The sequence below is a fragment of the Carassius gibelio genome, chromosome A7 (genome assembly GCF_023724105.1).
Source record: "Carassius gibelio isolate Cgi1373 ecotype wild population from Czech Republic chromosome A7, carGib1.2-hapl.c, whole genome shotgun sequence".
Taxonomy (NCBI): Eukaryota; Metazoa; Chordata; class Actinopteri; order Cypriniformes; family Cyprinidae; genus Carassius; species Carassius gibelio.
Genome location: NC_068377.1, coordinates 13058310 through 13078589, shown reverse-complemented (window position 1 = coordinate 13078589; position 20280 = coordinate 13058310). Strand labels below are relative to the sequence as shown.

Below are 20280 nucleotides of genomic sequence, written 5' to 3'. Positions count from 1 at the left end.
ATAGATAACGGTGGCTTTAGCCGCAGGAGTGATGTGAGCCTGTTCCCTTCTCTGTCATGTAAATTAAGATGGAGTCATCAACGTGGCCATGTTGATAGTGAAAGCCTAAAATAAAGGCAAATGTATCTCTTCGGTCCTTCTCTATCACCTATGCAAGAAGTTGGTTTTACATCTTTCAAATATGAAAAGCACCAGAAAGTTTGCTTGTGTAGCATATGCAGAAAAGACATTGTATGTAAATGATTTCTGTAAGCTATGTTGCATTAAATATTATACATATATTGGCCAAAGAGCTGTAAGGTGCTTTTTTTTTGTTTAGGGAGTTATTTAAATCGAGGGTTTCTGGTCTTTCATGTGTTCTTGTAATAGTTTGATAGGTCATGCATGCATGCAAAACACTTCTAGCATAAATGTAGTGTTACTAGTTTACGTCTTCTTTTTTAGCATCAGTCGTGCTACAGAGAAGAATGGAATTGTTCGACTTGTTGAGGGAAGGCTTTCACATTTCTAAATGATCAGACATTAAACTGATCATACCCTAAACATTTGTTTCTCACCTAGACGTTATTAAAAGCAAAAAGACTTAAATGAAGGAGTCCCGATTATCATTTCAGATTATCATAGGGGTTTAGGGTTGGGCTCTTTTGACTTGGGCCAGTAGGCAATTGCCTAGCAACCAGCCAAAACACTTTATCAACCTCATTGCAACATGTTACAAGACACACAGCAGGCTGAAAATACAGCAGCAATCTTTACATGGGAAAGCACCACCTGTGTTTTGTTTTCCAGAATACGTGAACATCTATTTTTTTGTTGTTTTATTCTGACATTTGAACTGTTGCAGGTAGCAGAATAATGTTCTCAGTTTTCAGTGAAAAAGTGGGAGAATATTAATCTTAAGATACAATCCAGAGCACTAGCAAGCACTCATAACTCATAATTTGAGCTAGCAACTGCTCAAAAACACTCACACAGCACCTCATACACCTTGTCATAACTGGCCACAACACCCTGTTATTGTCACACCATACACATTTTCTTACAGACAGGTATCATTTGGAAAGCTATTAGAAGGCTCTTATTCAGTTTATAGAGGAAGTCAAAGTATGCCACATAAATACAATGACAGGCCGTGGAATTAAAAATAAATAAATCAAGCACTCACTACTGTCTTAACTCTGCCAGTTTTACAAGCTGCTCTAAGATCTTTGACAAAATAATGACAGAGAGCGAGAGCGGGACAGAGACAGAGAGAGATAAGTGTTACCTGTGGAAGGGGAGGAGCATGGGAGGGCTGTGGTATGTGTTAGCATTGTGGAGAGCGGAAAGAGAGAGTCACTTTCAACAGACGAAAAGAGTAGTGCGCCATTAATCCTGCTCCTGTAGATACCGGAAAAACAGCACCTGTTGGACACCAGCCTCTGTGTTACAGGTTACCTCTTTGATTTAACATTAGACGCGTTAATGAATTTACTTTTTGAAATATATCCAACATGGTAACCAGGAAGGAGGACACACAGAAGCAGGCTTTCAACTCTAAGGTAAATACAGCTTTCCTTCTGACCAGCAGGTTTGTCTAATGAGGCTACGGACTTGACAGTAAAATGTGCCAAATTCTAGCCAGGTGTTTCCATCCTGTCTGGAAAGGAAAGCAGCTTAAACAAGGGGAAGCGGTTGATGTTTAGTTCAGACTATGCCCTTGATTATAATCAGAAGCAAGGAAATAGTTTAAAAAAATATCAGTAATTAGTAGAAAATAGTTTACTGCAACCTGGAGCGTAGAATAGGTTTTTTTCAATATGGAAAAGTCTGTTAAAACAAAATAAATGAATAATTGAGGTTACCAGGATTTGTAAAACCTGCTTTTATTCATGAAAAATGCCTGAAGGGAATTAGTCATAATGGTTTAGTCATCTTAGTTCTAGTGTGTACTATCAATGCATGTATTTTGCTTGCCGGTTGGACTGTGTGGATTGTCCGATATCTCTCAGTAAACTGCAGCCGTCAGATTCTTTGACTCATCCCATCACTTTTACTGCGTAAAAATGCCTGGGTAGATTATTACTGTTTGTCAATCCGTTTGGGAATTGGGCTGTATTTTTATTTTATTTTTTTGACAAGTTTTTCTGACCATACTAATTAACTGTTCCCTGGAAATATAAAACTAAAATATGAGAGTCTGGAAAATTGAAATGAAACAAGATGTATCTTTTTACGAACGTTTTGAATATTTGATATTTAGTTTAATTTAATTCAATAAATAAATAAATAGAATAGAATAGAAAATGAATCATTTGTAAAGTCTGGAATCAGGCATCCAGATTAAAAACAATCTGAAACAATTTCAGTTTTTTTGATACTTCGTTGGCAGGTCTGACTGTCAGGTAAATCTTTGTAATATGCTCATGTGCCCAACATAAACAGGGTCAGAGCTACAGCAGTTTACCTTGATGTTATTTACACAGCCCTACTACTTCTACTCCACAATCTTTCACCTAAATCATTTAAGGAAATATCTGATTTAGCAAATTCCATTTAAATTCTTCTGCATTTCATTCACCTGACAATGTGATGTCGCTTTATTTGGATATGCAAAACGAACTACAGTCACATCTACTGCTGTTCACAAGCTATGCCGGAGAGGGCAAACGCCTGATTTCACATAACCGACTACCTGCAGGTTAGAAAGGTGAACTTTAATCGATGCAGTTTAAATTATGGATCTTTAAACATGTTTGAAAAACCATAGTGATGAAATCAAGGTGTGGAAAAAAAAAGGAAAGAAAAAGAAAGAGCAGTCTGTTGGATTAATGTTCCTGCTGCTCAAGGCTACGAATCATGTCGTAAATTTAGTGGAGTGCATGTCTCGCTCTGAGGATAGGTTGAAAGAGAGGACCACTCCCTACATTCATTGAGTTTGTGGTTATTCTTTGTGGAAATTCCAAAATATCAGAGATTCCCATCAGGAACATGCATAATGCAAATGGGTGCTTAGAGAGATTTAGATTTTTTGCTGCGTTAAACCTAATGTTATGTTAAAAAGGTAATCACAGTATCTCATCTAAAAAAAATTATAATGCATTCAATTCCTATGGTTTGGTGCAGTGAAGAGGTGCTTGAGCATTACTGATGACACTGTTGCTACAGAAAACAACAATTTGAGGAAACTTTGAAGTAGATGAGCTGAAATAGCGAAAAAGTGATAACATCCATCACTAGTGTCATCTAGTCATCAAGTATCATCTAGTGTTGTTTTAGTATCATTGAGATACTATTATAGTATTTTGTTATTATTTGAATTAGATTTCCACTTTCATGTTAAATTTGAAGTTTTATTGATTTTGACATTTCTATTAATGTTTTATTGTTTTTAAATGAAGTTTTAGTAATCAAGTTCAACTAGATGAAAATGAAAGTGAGAAGTTAACATTTATTTTATTCCAAGTCACGAAAATCTTTTGTGTGTGTGTGTGTGTTTATGGTTTTAGTTTACGATTGAATTATAACCCTGTTACAGACTTTTGCTTAAACTTACTACATTTTCATTTATTCAATAGGGGAGTTCTTTTTTTACACTTTTGTGTCCCTTTTTCATAAAATTTGATTGGAATTCTTTAGCCGGAAAAGCAAGGTTGATGCACCTGTAATGCTGCATACCAAAGCTATCTGACTTTCTTTGGCGATACTATTTACCTGTAGTCGGCAATGAACTCTCAGGACAGGGAGAGAGTACACTCCTCCTTTTGCACACAATGGGGAAGGTTTAGATATGCTGTTCTACGTAGGCAGCCCAGTTTCGCCCCTTTAACACAAGAAACCTAATGCCTGTGAGACAAGTCCCTGAGCCTGGTTCAACAAATGGAATTCAGCCGGGTTTAAACATTTTTCTTGGTTCTCATGGTTCACTGAGCGAGAATGCCATCAACATACGCTCTCTTGTTTAGTGCAGGTGAACTCTCAGATGACGTGTCAGGTCAAAAATAGGTACTCTATTGGTCCTTCAGCTCTCAAACATGTAGAGGTCTTATGACCACAATGGATCATCTGTCATCATCAGACGGAAGAAAGAGCATGAAACCTGTATTTCTAGTTTGCCATATGTTACTAGTAGCATGTGCCATACTCCTGTAAGCCCATGTTGACAGGGAAACACGAGAAATTGGATGTTTTTCCCAACCATATTTGCGTTTCACACCTTCAGAAACATCATATTCAAACGAATGACAATTCAAACTTACCTTTAGAAGAAACATTGTGAAACTGATGTTTAGAATATGATTTAAAGTGTAATACAGGATCCCGGGTTCATTTATAGTTTTCTATTTCATCACAGAATGCGTTACTCTAGTAAGTTGAGTCAGTTAGAACCAATGAATCTTTGATGTTCCTGCTCATGGGACTGGTTTAAGGTCAATGGTTTTAAACTTCAGGAATGAAATGTTTCAAACTAAGCTGATTTCATGGGTCTCCACACTTCATGGCAGATTTGTGTTTAGAAGACAATGAGAGAACAGAGACTCAACTATTTACTGCAGGTCTGCTGATGGAGGTGGATGGTGTATGATTACAGTCACATCATCAGTTCTGCTACAGACAGTTCACAAAGTTTGCTGAGTAATATTTAGAACAGCTGACTGAAATAGGATTTGTGGGTAACATTGCTTAGAGAGACTTGCATGTTTTTTCTCTATGACATAATTTGCACACAATCATATCCCAAATGTGAAAGTTGAAGCTACAATGAGGACCACATTTACCACAAGGATGCAAGTTTATATGCTTGATGAATCAGGCAACCATTGTCTGTGTGTAGCAGTAATAAAAATGTAACTATACAGGCTACTGTTGCATTAATTCATTGTGTTTACTGTACCATACAGCTTTTAAAGTGTATTTTAGGCCAATGATAAGACTGTACAACTGTACAACCATTGTAATGTTTTGAAGTACTGTTAATGACACATATTAGGAGCATACAGGTTTGGGCCAGTCATGTATGTATGACGACAATAACACCGTAAGTTTGCACTGTTTACAGTAAGAGTAGGTTCACACTAAACTCATATTTGTGTTCCACTCCCTGTGCTGCTTTTTAATTTATTTTCTGTGTTTACATGTACTAGAGAGCGTTGTGGTGTGCCTTCCTTTTGTGCATGAGCGGCACATTCTAAAAACGTGTTTCGAGACCTTGCCTTCTTTTCCGTTCATCAGTGCTGCAGTTGTACACAACGTGAACTTATGAGAAAATTTAACTATATTATGAGATGGCAATTTCGTATGAATTTGTACGGAAATGTACAAGTTTTAGAAAGAAAGTAAAATTTTTACCCACTTCCCAAAACCCCAAACCTAAACCTAATGTCAAATCATACAGAGGCATATGGTTAGGTTATTAAAAAAATCAAAATGTGCAACGGTTATGAACGGTAGCTAATGTTATGCAGTGTGCCATGTTTTTAAAAGCAAAAATGGATTAAACTAAAATGCACTTCTCATACAGAGTGGGTGGATAACGAAAATGAAGTAATTTCTGATTACTGACTTCACAGTTTACTAATATGTTAGAGCTGATGTGTGAAAGCTATCTTAAATTGTTTTTTAGGTTAAATCTGTCAAGGTCATTTTGCTGAAATAAGTCAATGATTACTTTTATAGTATAGCATTATGAAAAGCAAGCCATGAAACCTGAGCCATGTTCTGTGGAGACGCCAAAAGACAGACAACATATTTGTCTTAACTTCTCCCCATGTCTCTTATGGTTATTGGCATTTTGTCAAATTAAGTGATCTAGTTTGACAGGCAGAAGTGTTGTGACTGTGAGTACAGTACACACATTCTTTGAGCATGTGAGCACAGTTTCAAGGTTTACAGCAATGTGAAGGTTGGTTAATGATTGCCTCGGGACAGGAGTCAAACATTATGTGCAGGTTGAGGACATCTCTAACTCACATCATAGAGCATATTTAAAAAGGACACACAGTTTTTTTTAAGAGATTCGGTGTCTTAACCTGTTAATTTGCCAGACGAAGCTTGGACATGAGTGCTTTCTTAAAATGTACATATCAAAATGATAACTTGCAAAATAGGGCTGATTGCTGCTCTCAGAACAGGCAGGCTTGCATGGCCTACGTTTTCTGAAAAATATGCCTGGTTCATTTACAGTCTGGCTGAAGTTTAGGACTAAATCAAATCCTCATGTTCCTCATTTTGTCATGCATGCATACTTCCAGAGAAATGTGGTGTCAGGTTTAAAGTGATCATACTCTTTTGAAGCAACTTCTTTCAGTTTCATGACGTGTATATTCATCACAACACATCGCTTTGACGTAGTCTTAAAAAAAAACATTATCTAACCATGTTTTTAATTCATCGGTCTAATCCGTGGCACACTTTGTCATTATCTGACTTGTAAAGTAGCACTCCAATACATTCGGAGTCTGTTATTGCACTGACTATGTATCTCATTATAGTTTTGGTGAGTTTGTTTTGATCTATTACATTTAAGTAAATGTATACAATTTTAACAGAATCTGGAATGTTAGCAGTTTAAAGTACACAGGGCTGCTATGTTTTTGTTTTTTTAAAGGCCCAAAAAAAGACAATTCTGTCATTGCGTACTTATCCTTCATCATCAAAACACAGAAGCTATTTTTAGTCAAACTTGATAGATTTCTGTCCCTACTTGGAAAGTTCATGTAACCAAAACTTTGTTGCTTCAAAATAGAAGCCATGTAATACATGAAACAATGATGTTTGTTCATGTGCATCAAGCAAGAATGTTTTTTACCTTGATTAAATGTTCATCATATAAAGCGATTGTGTACCTTCATAAGACTTGGATTAAAACCTTTCTGATTTCAGATATTTTACATCCATGCCAGTTTCTCTCCTTACATGTTGCAAGCCTTTTTAAAGATCTCTCCTTCAATCATAGCGGAGCATCATTGTTCAGCATTTTAATTGTTGTGTCTGTTCAGCAGAGAACTGTCATGTAGAGACGCTCCTTACTGACTTTCTTACAGTCATGGAGCTGAAGGTGTGGGTGGAAGGTGTTCCACGTGTCGTCTGCGGCCTATCAGAAGAGACATCTTGCCAGGATGTAGTCATTGCCCTTGCCCAGGCTATAGGTAATTTATTTAGTCTCTAGCTTTCTCCTCTCTGCTCTTTGAACAGCTAGTGCCTTTGTATTTTAATGTTCACTCTTATTGTGCTCTCCAGGGCAAACTGGTCGTTATGTTCTTATCCAGAAACTGCGGGATAAGGAACGGCAGCTTTTGGCCAATGAACGCCCACTGGAGTCCCTGGCTAAACTGGGCCAATTAGGCAATGAAGTGCAATTCATCCTACGGCGCACCGGCCCCACAAGCAGTGAAGGCTCAGACCAAGGTCGAGCCCCACAATTACCCAGACCTCCAGATCCAGAGCCCCCCAGACACAAAGAGCCAAAAAAAACTCTTACTTTCAATCTGGGGCCCTCCGCATCACCGCAAACTCGTGTTAAACAGGTTGAAAAACCACCCAGAGACTCCCAAGCACGAGGGGTGTCCCCTTCTCTCCCCTCGTCTCTTACCCAAGCCGGTCCATCCAAAGAAACACTTTATCAGCAGATTCTACGACAACAAGGGCAGCTACAGTCTCTGCAGGGACAGCTGGAGGCTCTAGAGAGGGAGCTGGGCGTTTGGGAGCGGGCTCCTCCTCCAACCCTGTCCCCTGACGTCCTGGGGGAGATGGACCACCTACAGCAGCTTCTGAGGCAGAACGAGGCAGAGCTGGCCAGTGTGATGCACTGGGAAAATGAATTTAAGTCTGAAGTTCAAAGAGAAAAGGACATACTCCGGCAAAAAAATGAACTCCATTTAGCTCTAGACAAACACAGTCGAGGATTGCAGGACACAGCCAACCAATCAGAGCAGCTAGAGCGAGATATTACGCTGCTTTGTGAAACCAAGAGAAACGGTGTGCTTCAAACCAGACCCAGTGTTGAAGAATCTGTAGTTATAGCGAAAGAACAACTGGACAACCATCAGCATCAGGGGGCTGAACTACAGGCAACAAACGAGGAAATAGAAAAGGAGTTATGGCTGGCAGAAGAACAACTACAGGTCTGCATTTTTGTTTTTATTACTCACAATGTTATGTCCTCGTCATAGCATTATTGTTTCGCTAGAAGTTAATCTTCTAATACTCATTTGTTTATTTATTTTCATGCGTAAAACATTTAAAAGTGCATAATCAAATCAATGTGTACTCTCATATTATGAGACAATATTGCAGTCAATATGGGTTCGCTGGGTGGACAAGTGCTAGAGTCTCGATGGTACTAAAGGACAAATTATTTATACACTGCAGTCTAATATGCCTGCTTATCTACTATATAGTAAATAAAACACAGCATGTCAAAAGAGTAGTTTGTCCATATGAATAGCATTCGATTTAGGATGAAAATTAACCAGATGACCTACTACTTCGGACGAGATTCTTTACTATCCAATGAGGCCACTGAGAGGAATGACACTGAAATGGTGCAACCGACACCATAGGTCACATGACACACCCAACAGCTGATGTAGTATGCCTAGATTTCATCCATACTACACACATTCAAATTATATGTGCACCTATTGTTTTGGTGTAAGACTTTTGATTCATTAGCCACTATATAGAAGAACTGTATTATAAAATGTGCAAAGTGTAGTAAACATACGTTTTTAATGGTCCCTAAGTAAATTCTCAATCAAATCTAGTATCTACTGAGTATGCGGTTTTAGATGCAATGCTATTTATTCTGCTTTACTATTACATGGCTTGACTGGTGGTGTGATATTTTGTAACATTTGGCACTGTGGTGGCAACTTTGTATATCAGCCCGCTCACCCATTTACTCAAACGAGGGCTACTTTCATGACTCACACTCAGACTACCGGCTCATACAGTCACTACTTGAGTCTCAGTTATCAACCATGGTGAAAATGACCTTATAGGACCTTGGTGCTACTATTACTGTAATACTGTTACCATGTTTGTCTTGTTGCTACATTGTAAAGGACATTTTTTTATTAGCAAAAGCTTTGATTATATGCAGGTATGATTGTAACGTGATTTCAACTCAACATTAATGTCCAATTATTTCTGAGTCCTCATCGCTGACTGTACAGTAAATAAAACGTCTTTGTTCTAGTTGTTGACTCAAGCCGATACATTTATTGCAGTCACACGAAAGCGTGTTGTGTGCTCACTATGACTAACTGAACCTAAGGGCACCATACACAATACCTCACTATTGCTTTATTTGTTGTCTCACTCCCATTAGCAAGCGCCGTACCATATTAATTTCATCATGCAGTTTGTTGTCATTACCGACAATCCTGGTCACACCTTTAATGGTTGAAATAAAAATGCGTAAGTTTAAGGAAAACAAAACAAGACTCATCTAGTGGTGCAAAGGCAGCATATTTATGTTAAGAAAAATGTCTGTTACAACTAAGCAGGAACAACTGTACTGGCTTTATCTAACAATTATTTCCGTTAATTGTATGATAAATGACATTTAAGACATCGCTTGGACATTAGACCTCATTGTGGAGATTTACAGTGTGGGTGTTTGCCGTTTGAAAGTCACTGCTTCAGCTTTTTCCTCAAGCTCGGCACTAAATCTCTCTTACTGTATGTTCCCCTGTAGGCTAAAAGCAAGGAACTGGATGATCTGAATAAGGAGCTACGCCAGTGTAACCTGCAACAGTTCATCTTGCAAACAGGAGTCACTCCAGCACAATCCAATCAGCAGACAGAAGAGATCGATTTTGCTCTCCTCAAGCCTGATGGACAGAGTGATGAAGGTGTGTAAAGTTACAAACTGTTTTTACAAGTCACTAGTTAACGAGGTCTTTTCTAATATATGTGAGGAGAACATGTTTTCGTATAGTATAAAATATACTTTCTGGTAGTTAACCGATGCTGGCGAATTTTAAAAGTAGTTTGTGTGTGTGTGTGTGTGTGTGTGTGTTTATGACAGATTCAAATTCCTCCATCTTGGAGTTCAACCCTCGTACCACTGCCAAGCAAATCTTAGGGAACCCGCGCAGCCTCCAGGACCCACTTGTCTCCAGTCTTCATCCAGAGGGTGTGTATGTGTGACACACAGCTTGCACTCCGCTGTCCTCTGCTGGCCAATATCCTCTGCTTGTCCACCTCTACCTCTTCCTGCTTCCCAGAATGCACAGTATTTTACTGCACACCTCCTGTCCTCTCTGGTGGCTCTTTGTCTTGTCAATGGGCATTTTTCTGATCAGACAGTTCAACTGTACTGCCAACAAGAAAGATTCCAGACATTTATACTGATTAGTGTGCTATGTTTTGCTCCAGAAAACAAAAACACTTTGCTTACTTTGTCTTCTGTGGTTTCTTATAATAAGATAGCAAGCTTCTGTCTTGCTGCATGCTTATAGCGACTGTCAAGCTAGCGCAAAACATTTTTCGCTTTCCCATTTTGCTGAAGCCTGCACTGCCTTGGGGTTCTTTCATGAAGGTTCATGTGTAACATGAGCTACCAGTGTGTTTTGCTGCATTGTTCCTACCTGGAACAGGTGTTTTAATTAGAAATCAATTAAGTAGTTTTTCATTTCTATGGAACATCTTTCTATGGAATTGCCTCCAGTGGATGCTGTTCAGATTGATCATGTGGGTGTACAGAAGTGTTGCAATAGACTCGAGGTCAGGCTGTCTGACTGTGAATGGAGCATTTTGATGTTTGAGCGTATATGCTGGTGTTTTTTTTTTTAAGTTAGAGCTTATGTCTTTTCCTTTGTTTATATTTCTTCCATTCACCAGTCTTCCCTTTATCTGTTAGGTAAAACATTACCCCCCGCCAATGTGTTGCAAAACCTTTTTTAATCATCCTCCATGAAGCCCATGAGCCTCATTCCATTTTGTGTGTGTCTTGCAGTCCTGTCATCAAGAGAGACATCATGGCGATAGAGTCTGGAGCACAACCTGGAGGAATTATTCACTGTTCACTTTATATCATTTTGTCATTATGTTTTCTTTTGTATGGTATTATGTGAAATGCATTTGTGAACAAGAATAAATTTATGTAAATACAGTGCTGTCTTTGTAATTAATAAACATAAATGTTTTTGAATGCATTTGAATGATTTACATATATTTCTTTAACTAAAAACATACCAAAAAAAAAAAAAAAAAAATGAATGCAAGTTTTTAGGCTTGTTGATTTCCCACTGTAAAAATTTGGAGAGTCGAAACGCAGACATACTTTTATATTCATATTCACTACTGATCAAAAAACTTCAATAAATAAATGCTTTAACAGGTTTTACTTATTGATTTTTCAATTAAAACGTCATTACAATCATTTAGGTATTTATATTTTACAATAACATTAAAGTTTGTCTGGAAATCCTCTGTTTTGTAGATGAATTAACACCGTCATCCATCACATGAGAGTGATGATATGCTGTGTCATGGTAAATTTGGTTTTAAACCCAAATGGTAGTGGCATGGTGAATTAAATGATACACCGAAAGTCAAACTAATCAAATCACAAAATATAATAAAACGTTCCTTACTGATATACATCACTGATATACAGTTGCAGCCTTGGGCTCCCTTTCATAGGTCACTTCGATGCTGCGGTGAGTCACCGTATGGGAACACCCCTCGGTGTGACAAATGTCTGAAGCCCTATACCATCCCGCCAATCCTATTGGCCAAATAGTGCTTGGCACCACCCCACGCATGCGTACGCATCGTATACCTGGGTGCCGCGCGCTATTTCGCTCAGATTTCACAAACTGAAGAAGAATGCTATCAAGGTATGGAACGGCCGGGACCGCAGCACGTAACCGAGATGTTCCCTTTCACAGGTCACTTCGATGCTGCGGTGACGTCACCATATGGGAACCCTATACCATAATGCTGGACGTACCTGATAGCTGGGATCCAAGGAAGCATCTGCTCAAGCGGAGAGACCCCGGGAGCCAGGAGCCATCCTTACATCCAGACTGTAAAACTTGATAAAAGTGCTTGGTGAGGACCATCCTGCCACAGCACATATATCATCCATAGAAGATCCACTGAGAAAAGCTCGAGAAGAAGCCACTGCTCTCGTGGAATGAGCTCTAACTCCTAAGGGCGAAGCAAGTCCGCGCGCCTCATAGGCTAAAGATATTGCCTCCACCAGCCAATGGGACATGCGCCGTTTTGTGACAGCATGGCCTTTATCCTTGTGTCCGAAACATACAAACAGCTGGTCAGACTCACGCCATGGGGCTGTTCGATTAACATAAGTCTTTAGCGCTCTGACAGGGCAAAGACTCAGATCTCCTGACTGCGCCTCTGCAAGGGGTAAGGCCTCCAAGACCACTTGTTGAAAAGGAAAAGGGTTAGAAGCGACTTTAGGGACATAATAAGGCCTCGGTCGCAGCAATACCTTCACAGAGCCTGGTGCAAATTCCATGCATGAGGGTGAAACAGAAAGAGCCTGTAAATCCCCAACTCTCTTGAGGGAGGATAAAGCCAAAAGAAGAACTGTCTTTAGAGTCAGGATTTTATCCAGTATAGTTTCCAAGGGCTCAAACGGATGCCCTGATAAACCTTGCAACACGATGGATAAATCCCACGAAGGAACTCGCACAGGGCGGAAAGGCCTCAGCTATCGCGCACCCTGTATAAAACCAGCGGATGACGGCCCATTGAAGCACCATCTATATATACGTGGCAAGCTGAAATGGCTGCCACGTAAACTTTCAGAGTGGCTGGCGTTACTCCATCAGAGAAACGGTCCTGAAGGAACTCCAGTACTGAAGCCACTGGGAAGTAAACTGGATCCATATTACGAATTCCACACCAGGTCGTAAACAGTTTCCATTTGAAAGCATATAATCGTCTCGTAGAAGCTGCTCTAGAATTCATTATAGTCTCGGTGGTTTCAACAGAAAGACCGGGACATACTAACTCACCCCGCTCAGAGGCCTCGCCCACAGCTTCCATAGATCTGGCCTTGGGTGCCAAATCATTCCCTGTGCTTGCGATAGTAGATCCTGTCTGAGGGGAATCTCCCATGGAGAGCCCGCTAACAGACTGATCAGGTCCACAAACCACGGCTGTGTGGGCCACCACGGTGCCACCAGGAGCAGCTGCTCCACTCTGTCCAGCTGTATCCTGGATAACACTGTTGGAATTAGACGTATCGGGGGAAAAGCATACAAGCTGGTTCTGGGCCAATTGTGAGCTAACGCATCCAAGCCTAGGGGCGATGGAAGGCATAGGGAGAACCACAGCGGGCAATGCGTAGTCATGCTTGACGCAAATAAGTCCACACTCGCTTCTCCAAAAATCTGCCATAATAGGCTCACCGTTTGGGGGTGCAACCTCCATTCCCCCTGCTCCAGAGTCTGTCTGGATAGCAAATCCGCTCCGAAGTTCAAACGTCTGGGGACATGAACCGCTCGGATCGACAGAAATCTGTTCTGAGACCAAAGAAGAATATTTTTCACCAGCCTGCACAGGGGGCGAGAGCGTAATCCTCCTTGGTGATTCAGATACGATACAACCGCAACGTTGTCTGACCTGAGCAGTTCATGACAGCCGATCAGCAGATTCGAGAAGTACTGGAGAGCTAGAAAAAACGCCATTAATTCCAACCTGTTTATATGCCAACTGCGTTGTGTTGCCGTCCACACTCCGTGAGATGGGCGCCCTTGACAAATAGCTCCCCAACCGGTGAAAGACGCGTCCATCGTGACAGTCTCTTGGGAAGCACAAATCCCCAGCCGAACTCCCACTAGAAGGAATTTGGTTGACATCCACTGTTTTATTGACATAAAACACCTCTGTGTCACCGAAATCGTCCAATGCGGAAGACAACGAGGTGAAATGTTCAGACTTTTCGTCCACCACTGAAAAGGGCACATATGAAGTAATCCCAGACGGATTACAGGGGATGCCGCTACAGTTAGACCTAAAAGTCTAAGCACTATTTGGCTAATAGGATTGGCGGGATGGTATAGGGCTTCAGACATTTGTCACACCAAGGGGTGTTCCCATACGGTGACGTCACTGCAGGATCTTGTTCCCTATCGGTTACATAGGCTATCCTAACCGAAATGTTATTTAGATTCTGCGATTCTTCTGAGATAGCAACAGTCGCAGAGTTTTATAGTTTGTTTATCGCTTAATTATAAGCAGCACAGGTAGGCTACTAAACTGTGTAGTCTTTCATGGGGACTACTGAATAGACATTTAGAAGTTTATTTTAAATTCGAAATAGCCTACTGAAAATAAAAATAAAGTCCTGTAAACAAAGTGTGTCCCATCAGTTCTTGAAAAGTTCTATACACACTTGTGGTCTTTGTGCTTACTTGAACATAGGCTAAATACAGGAAATATGTCATATAGCCTGAATGGTCAAGTGCAAAGACCGAGAGTGTGGGTGTTTAGACAGGGCATTTATTTCGTTTACTCTGATAAAGTGCACTCAAATGCCATAATCTATTTAGGGATTAGTGAATGAGTGTGAGATTTCGGACACAGAGATTTTGGTGTGGCGCTCTTCTTCGTTTATTAACCTCTTTCATTTATCTATTTACTGTAGGCTACTTCATGCCACCCTGACCAACACATAATCTCTATACACACTAAATAAAAGTATATTGAAAACAATAAACAGAACTTTTTAAGTGAATAGCAACAGGTTCAAATGTTTTGAAACATGAAATGAAGATGAACTGTGCTGTCGTCATGATTCAAGGTGAGACATTTTACACCGGTTCCATTAACTTAAAGAATATCAATTTGTCCCTTCGCAGATAAAATGGCGATTCTTGAACAAGTTTTGATGCCGATAAATTTCAAAACATCTTTTAATATAATTAAACTATGACAGAACTATTTTCCACCCTTGAAATATACTTTTTAGCAGTGATCTATGTTCATTCCTAGCGTCTGTCGAATCAACGCTGTTTCACGTTTTATCCAGATGATGGCAGTACCGTCTCGTTTTTAGATGACGCGACAGACACGGAAATAGATAATGCTGCGTTTGTTTCCCAGTAAATGAAAGTAAAACTCAGCTCTGTTAAAAGTCCGTCCATACTATGTTCTGTGAGACATAAGAAAGTAGATAAGCTCCAAGACACACGGACGAGTGGAAGAGTTGGCATTCAAACACCATGCCTCTTTCAAATGGTATGTTCACAAATCTTTTTATCTTGATCTTTAAGAAATGCTACAAATATGCATGACTGTAATTGCCAAAGAAATGTGAACACCGTATATATTAATTAGTTTGCCCATAGTGATAGTGACTGTCAAGTTTTACTGTATCATTGTAGTGGATAATTGCTAATCTTGACCAACTCGTACTGAGTTTTAATTACTTTTGCTGCCTAAAAAAAAGGAAACAGTAATTTATCATTCCTGTTGAAATTTATTTCTTCGAGTCGTATATAAGAATGTTAACATGTTAGGAGTAGTATATGTTGGTTATAATATTTAAATAGTAATGATACAGACTTTGTGATGCTTTTTATTTTTTTTTAAACAATAATTACCATAGGAAATCAAAATGCCAAAAAGGAAGAAGACTTTGCTGGAAAGAAACTCCGAGCCCTTCCCCATGAGCTACTTCAGCTGGGTGGAGATGCAGTCAAGGTAGATCTACAGAAGAACAGACTCAAACAGATCACTGATATCAATCAGCTGAAAAACCTGACGGAGCTCAACCTGAGCAGGAACGAGTTCACTGATTTCCCTGTGGAAATTAGAGGGTTACACCAACTGGAGAAACTTTATATCAATCAGAACAATATCAAAACCATTCCAGAAAATGTCTTTCCATCTTTAGAGAAACTTCGGTTTCTGAAGTTGAGCACCAATCGGCTAGAAAAGCTACCCCAGGACATAAACAGGTGTCAATATCTCTACTACCTGAACTTGTCCAACAACTGCCTGAAGAAGTTGGATGCGCTCGTGGGTCTTTTAAACCTCAAAGAACTTTATGTTGAGAGGAACCAGTTAGCTGAGCTACCAGAACGTCTCTTTCTAAACAGTAGCTTAAATCTGTTCAAAGCTAATGGTAACCCTCTTAGAAAGCCCCCTCAGGAGGTCTGTGCAGGGGGATTGAGAGATATCCAGAGTTACTTTGCAATGCTTGAGGCGAACGCCCCAGACGTCTGCACTGTGAAGACTATGTTTCTCGGGAACTCCATGGCAGGGAAATCCACTCTGTGCCGCAGTCTGAAGCAGGGTCGCCCTGTATCAGTGGCCGAGGAAGACCGGACTGTAGGGATTGAAATAAGTGAAGTTGGTAGTGAGGGTGTCCGTTTTTTCTTTTGGGACTTTGCCGGACAAGAGGAATACTACATCACCCATCATGTGTTTATAACAGCTCAAGCCTTTGTTATACTTGCCATCGACCTTTCCAGGTAAAAACCTTTTATTTTTTCCTTCTAGATCTCACAGTGCAATATACGCTAACTACTAAACATATACAACTTGTTGAGAATTATTATTTTTATTTGCAAGCATCACTATTACTAAGGAATCTAAAATGGCAAAACCAGAATGTTATATAGACTTAGGGAACTTTGTTGTTCACTGTTGGGCCAGTTAACATAACAGCATTTTTATTTTTTATTATTTTCAGTTACAAAATGGATGCCCAGAGTTTCAAGGAGAAAGTGGGCTTCTGGATCAAAAATCTCCAGCTTAAGATTCCCGACTCGGTAGTTCTGCTTGTGGGCACTCATATCGACCAGTGCGTGAATGACAATGAGGTGATACAAAAGAAAAAACACATCGAAGAGCAGGTGAGGGAAATGCTTGAAACACATACAGCTAATTTGGAGCAGCGGATGAAGAACTTCCAGGAAATGGAGGACTCATCTTTGTACTATGACCAGATAAATCAAATTGAAAGACTTAATGAGTACAAACTAAAGGTAATTTGGTTTTGCAATTGCTGGCATAAAATATGCATCCAATTAAATGCGCTGCCATGATCTTCTTCGTCTCCTTTAATTTTCAGGTCGTCGATTTTATACCCATAGATTGCACTGTACAGGCAGACATTGACAAGCTCCATTCTCGCATCAAACATGAGGTTTTGAATAAAGAGACATTCCCCAGCATTGATCAGACATTACCTAGATGCTACTGTGAGGTGGAGAATGATATTCAAGAACTCCTGAAAAACGGAGACATTGCTGAGCATGGTCGGTATTATTATTTTTTTTTTAGATTACAATGTTTGTGCAAAGTGTTTGTTCTTAAATAAGTTTCTTAAGTCTGAAATTTGCTCCTATTAACAGGAATTGTGAGTCAAAGCACCCTCTTGTGTCAGCTAAAGAACAGACATGTTACTCTGGACGATGACCAGCTAAAGTTAATTCTTCAGTATCTTCACCGAATTGGCGTCATTATGTGGTACAAGGAAATCCCAGAATTGGCGGGTTCTTTATTTGTAAAACCAACATTCCTCATCTCGTTGTTCAAGGTTCATGCATCAAACATTTAAACTACAACCATTAAATGTCCTTAAACAGCCATAAACTGATCAGCGTAGAAATCCTTAATCATTTCTTTTCTTTCGATTCTGTCGCAGACTATTGTGAGACATGACCTAGTCCAGGAGCTGAACAAGATTTCCCCTGCACAGCTGAAGTCAGAAAATGCACTAGTGAAACAGAGGAAACGATGGATCAGGGACTATAAAGACAGAGCGTCCTTAAACAATGTGGCTATTAGGATCCTAGTGCGGACCGAGCTCCAGAAACATTATGGCATTACTGATGAAGAGCTAATTGAGGTGGTTGGGTCCAAAAAGAGGGAAGGAAGTCTCCTTTCACTTCTAAAGCACTTTGATGTATGTCTGCCGACCAAAAATAGCGGTCCTCTCAATCCAAAAGCCAACGAATTCTGTCCAGAAAAAAAAGACTGGGTGCCCTCAAATCCGATTGTGTATGAGCCAGATGCTTGTCTGTTCCCAAGTTTCCTGACAGACAACAGACAGGTAGAGCAACACTGGGAATCAGATGATACAGAGGACCTGAATATCCATGTTTACTTCCTACCTGAGATACCACATGGTTTCTTTCACAGGTGAATGCTTAACGCTTGTCTCTTTCCGAGAAAATAGAGAATGTCAATGAAGAACATTCCTGATTTATTCACTCTATTCGCTGTCGTGTTTTACAAAGTGTCATGAACCCCGGATATCTTGATGAATTGAATTTAAACTGACATGACTGTGAGAGATAACCTTGGATAACTAGTACTGACATGTAAAACTGGTGCTTGCTTTACAGGCTTGTGATCAGGACATGCTCCTTATACTCTCCATACTGGATCGGAAAAGACCAGTGTGTGCTGTGCTGTGGTGACAGACGGTTTCTGCTCAGAGAACGCTGTGATGAGGACCAGTTCATTGAGATCCGCTGCAAAGAGAGCGAGCGTAAGTGCCCTGTTTTATTACAACTTGTATAGCAATGATTTACATTTGTATCCTCTCAAGCATATACAGTGCTTTGAATACACATACACTACACTTCAATAGTTTGGGCTTTTTAAAGATTTATTAAAGTAGTTTCTAATGGAGACATAGCCTGCATTCATATTAATTATATATTTTTTCTATTATAAAATGATCAAATCTGTAGTTTCTTTTTTCACATTAAGAGATGATTTTTGTCTTCTTCATAAATGTATTAAATCTGCTGTATAATTAAAATATTGTACTTAATAATGCTTCTTCCTGTAGTTGAATCCTCAGAAGACATCCAGAAAGCATGGGGAGTGATGCGGGAGATTATGAAGCGGCTGAACACACTGACAGAGCAGTGGCAAGGGCTGTACCTGACTGTCCACAGTCCTTGTAAATCCAGTGACTGTGATGAATACTTTCAATGGAATGACTGGCAAGAATGGTTAGAAGATTCAGGGACAAGCAAATTTAATGTGTAAGTTGTCATGTGATCTGCCCTCTTTACATTACATATACATATTCCTTTATTACAGTATGTTTGGCACATCTTGGTTTTAAATGTATTGAAATGAATGCAGGTGATTGAATACTGTGTTTTGTCTTATAGAGGACTAGAGGAGAAACAAACTTGCCAAAATGGACACCAACGAAGGACGGAGTTGCTGTTTCCTAGAAGTAAATGCATTTGTTTACAGAGAGATACAACATGCACTTAGTCTTCTGCCCTTTATAATTCTTAAATATTCTGTTTTTCAGCTCGTGGTGCTTAGACCTAAGGAGAGGACACGTGGAACAAATAATGCAAATAAAAACTCACTTGACTGGATTGGTAAAGGCTGTTAAAGCCCCACATCAGGCTACAAATGCGTCATTGCTTAAACATTGCAAAACACAACTTGAACGTATGTTTAGGTAATTAATTAAATTTGCACAGAAAATAGCATTGTAATAGCATTACATAATATTAATGTTACATGTTTTCAACATGTTATTACACAAATTGTAATAGCTCCAAATCATTAAATGTAGCCTACATCACACTTACAATAGTTATTGTATATTTCTTGATTTATTGTGGAATGGAGAAATCTAACTTCATTTAGGGGAACATACACAAGATCTGAATGTATGAAATTGTTCGTATGTTGTCTTGTAGAAACATACTGTCGCCGCTAGGGGGAGATCTTAATACATTTACATTTTGAAATGCATTTTGTTTGAGGACTTTTTGTGGAAGGTAAAAAGTATTGCTGCTGTGGAGTCCTGGCTTGAACATGTAATGAATTGTGCAATAAAGTTATCCAGATACAAAGTTTTATGGGATTTACCAAAGTTTCTGTCTATCAGCCATACTTCGAAGTAGCTAGAAAATAAAAAGTAGGCCTACATGTTTACCTCTGCATATAAGTATCCTAACAAATTACAGTAAATACGAAGTTTAAAGTCTAAGTGATTTGGTTTCACTTTATTTTGATGGTCCCCTTTAGACATTCTGCTGACAAGAAGTATAAGGTTAGGGTCAGGGTAATGTACAGTATGTGCAATGTTACCTGTATAGAATGGTAGTTGGGGGACTGTAAAAATGAAGTATTAGTAGAAATTAAGCAGACAGTGTACTAACTACTATAATAACTGGTAGTTGACATGTAGTTACTTATAGTCAACTGAATGGCTAAAGGGGATCATCAAAATAAAAGGTTTACCAGTTATTTTTATTTTGTTGTATTTTTTATTCACACAAACTCCTTTTTTTTTTAAATCTGAAAATAGCCTCACTTAAGAGT

General features: G+C 39.4%; 2 protein-coding genes across 4 annotated transcripts; both read left to right on the top strand.

Moving 5' to 3' along the window:
- The first annotated feature begins 1313 nt into the window (after window positions 1–1313).
- On the top strand, window positions 1314–11098 carry LOC128016607 (ras association domain-containing protein 7). Of its 3 annotated transcripts, none has more exons than XM_052601251.1 (6): window positions 1314–1541; window positions 7023–7127; window positions 7219–8102; window positions 9680–9836; window positions 10013–10120; window positions 10943–11098. In XM_052601251.1, exons 2-6 carry the CDS (start codon window positions 7025–7027, stop codon window positions 10972–10974), a joined length of 1284 nt encoding a protein of 427 aa, XP_052457211.1. In that variant the 5' UTR covers window positions 1314–1541; window positions 7023–7024; the 3' UTR covers window positions 10975–11098. The 3 variants fall into 3 exon arrangements, with proteins under 3 accessions (XP_052457211.1, XP_052457209.1, XP_052457210.1); XM_052601249.1 differs by having other exon boundaries at window positions 6981–7127; XM_052601250.1 differs by having other exon boundaries at window positions 6978–7127.
- A 3946-nt stretch (window positions 11099–15044) lies between these two features.
- On the top strand, window positions 15045–19812 carry LOC128016606 (malignant fibrous histiocytoma-amplified sequence 1-like). Its single transcript, XM_052601248.1, has 10 exons — window positions 15045–15201; window positions 15572–16439; window positions 16661–16955; window positions 17042–17228; window positions 17325–17509; window positions 17618–18114; window positions 18321–18466; window positions 18773–18971; window positions 19104–19171; window positions 19253–19812. The coding sequence occupies exons 1-10, from the start codon at window positions 15186–15188 to the stop codon at window positions 19264–19266; spliced, it is 2475 nt and encodes an 824-aa protein (XP_052457208.1). The 5' UTR covers window positions 15045–15185; the 3' UTR covers window positions 19267–19812.
- The last annotated feature ends 468 nt before the right edge of the window (window positions 19813–20280 follow it).

What these genes read in the sequence shown, in the direction of transcription:
- LOC128016607 (XM_052601251.1), top strand. Translation starts at nt 7,025, where the DNA reads ATGGAGCTGAAGGTGTGGGTGGAAGGTGTTCCACGTGTCGTCTGCGGC. An exon ending in TGGCAGAAGAACAACTACAG is followed by an intron (nt 8,103 to 9,679) that starts GTCTGCATTTTT and finishes GTTCCCCTGTAG; the next exon opens with GCTAAAAGCAAGGAACTGGA. An exon ending in TGATGGACAGAGTGATGAAG is followed by an intron (nt 9,837 to 10,012) that starts GTGTGTAAAGTT and finishes TGTTTATGACAG; the next exon opens with ATTCAAATTCCTCCATCTTG.
- LOC128016606 (XM_052601248.1), top strand. An exon ending in TCCTCATCTCGTTGTTCAAG is followed by an intron (nt 17,510 to 17,617) that starts GTTCATGCATCA and finishes ATTCTGTCGCAG; the next exon opens with ACTATTGTGAGACATGACCT. An exon ending in CCGCTGCAAAGAGAGCGAGC is followed by an intron (nt 18,467 to 18,772) that starts GTAAGTGCCCTG and finishes TTCTTCCTGTAG; the next exon opens with TTGAATCCTCAGAAGACATC.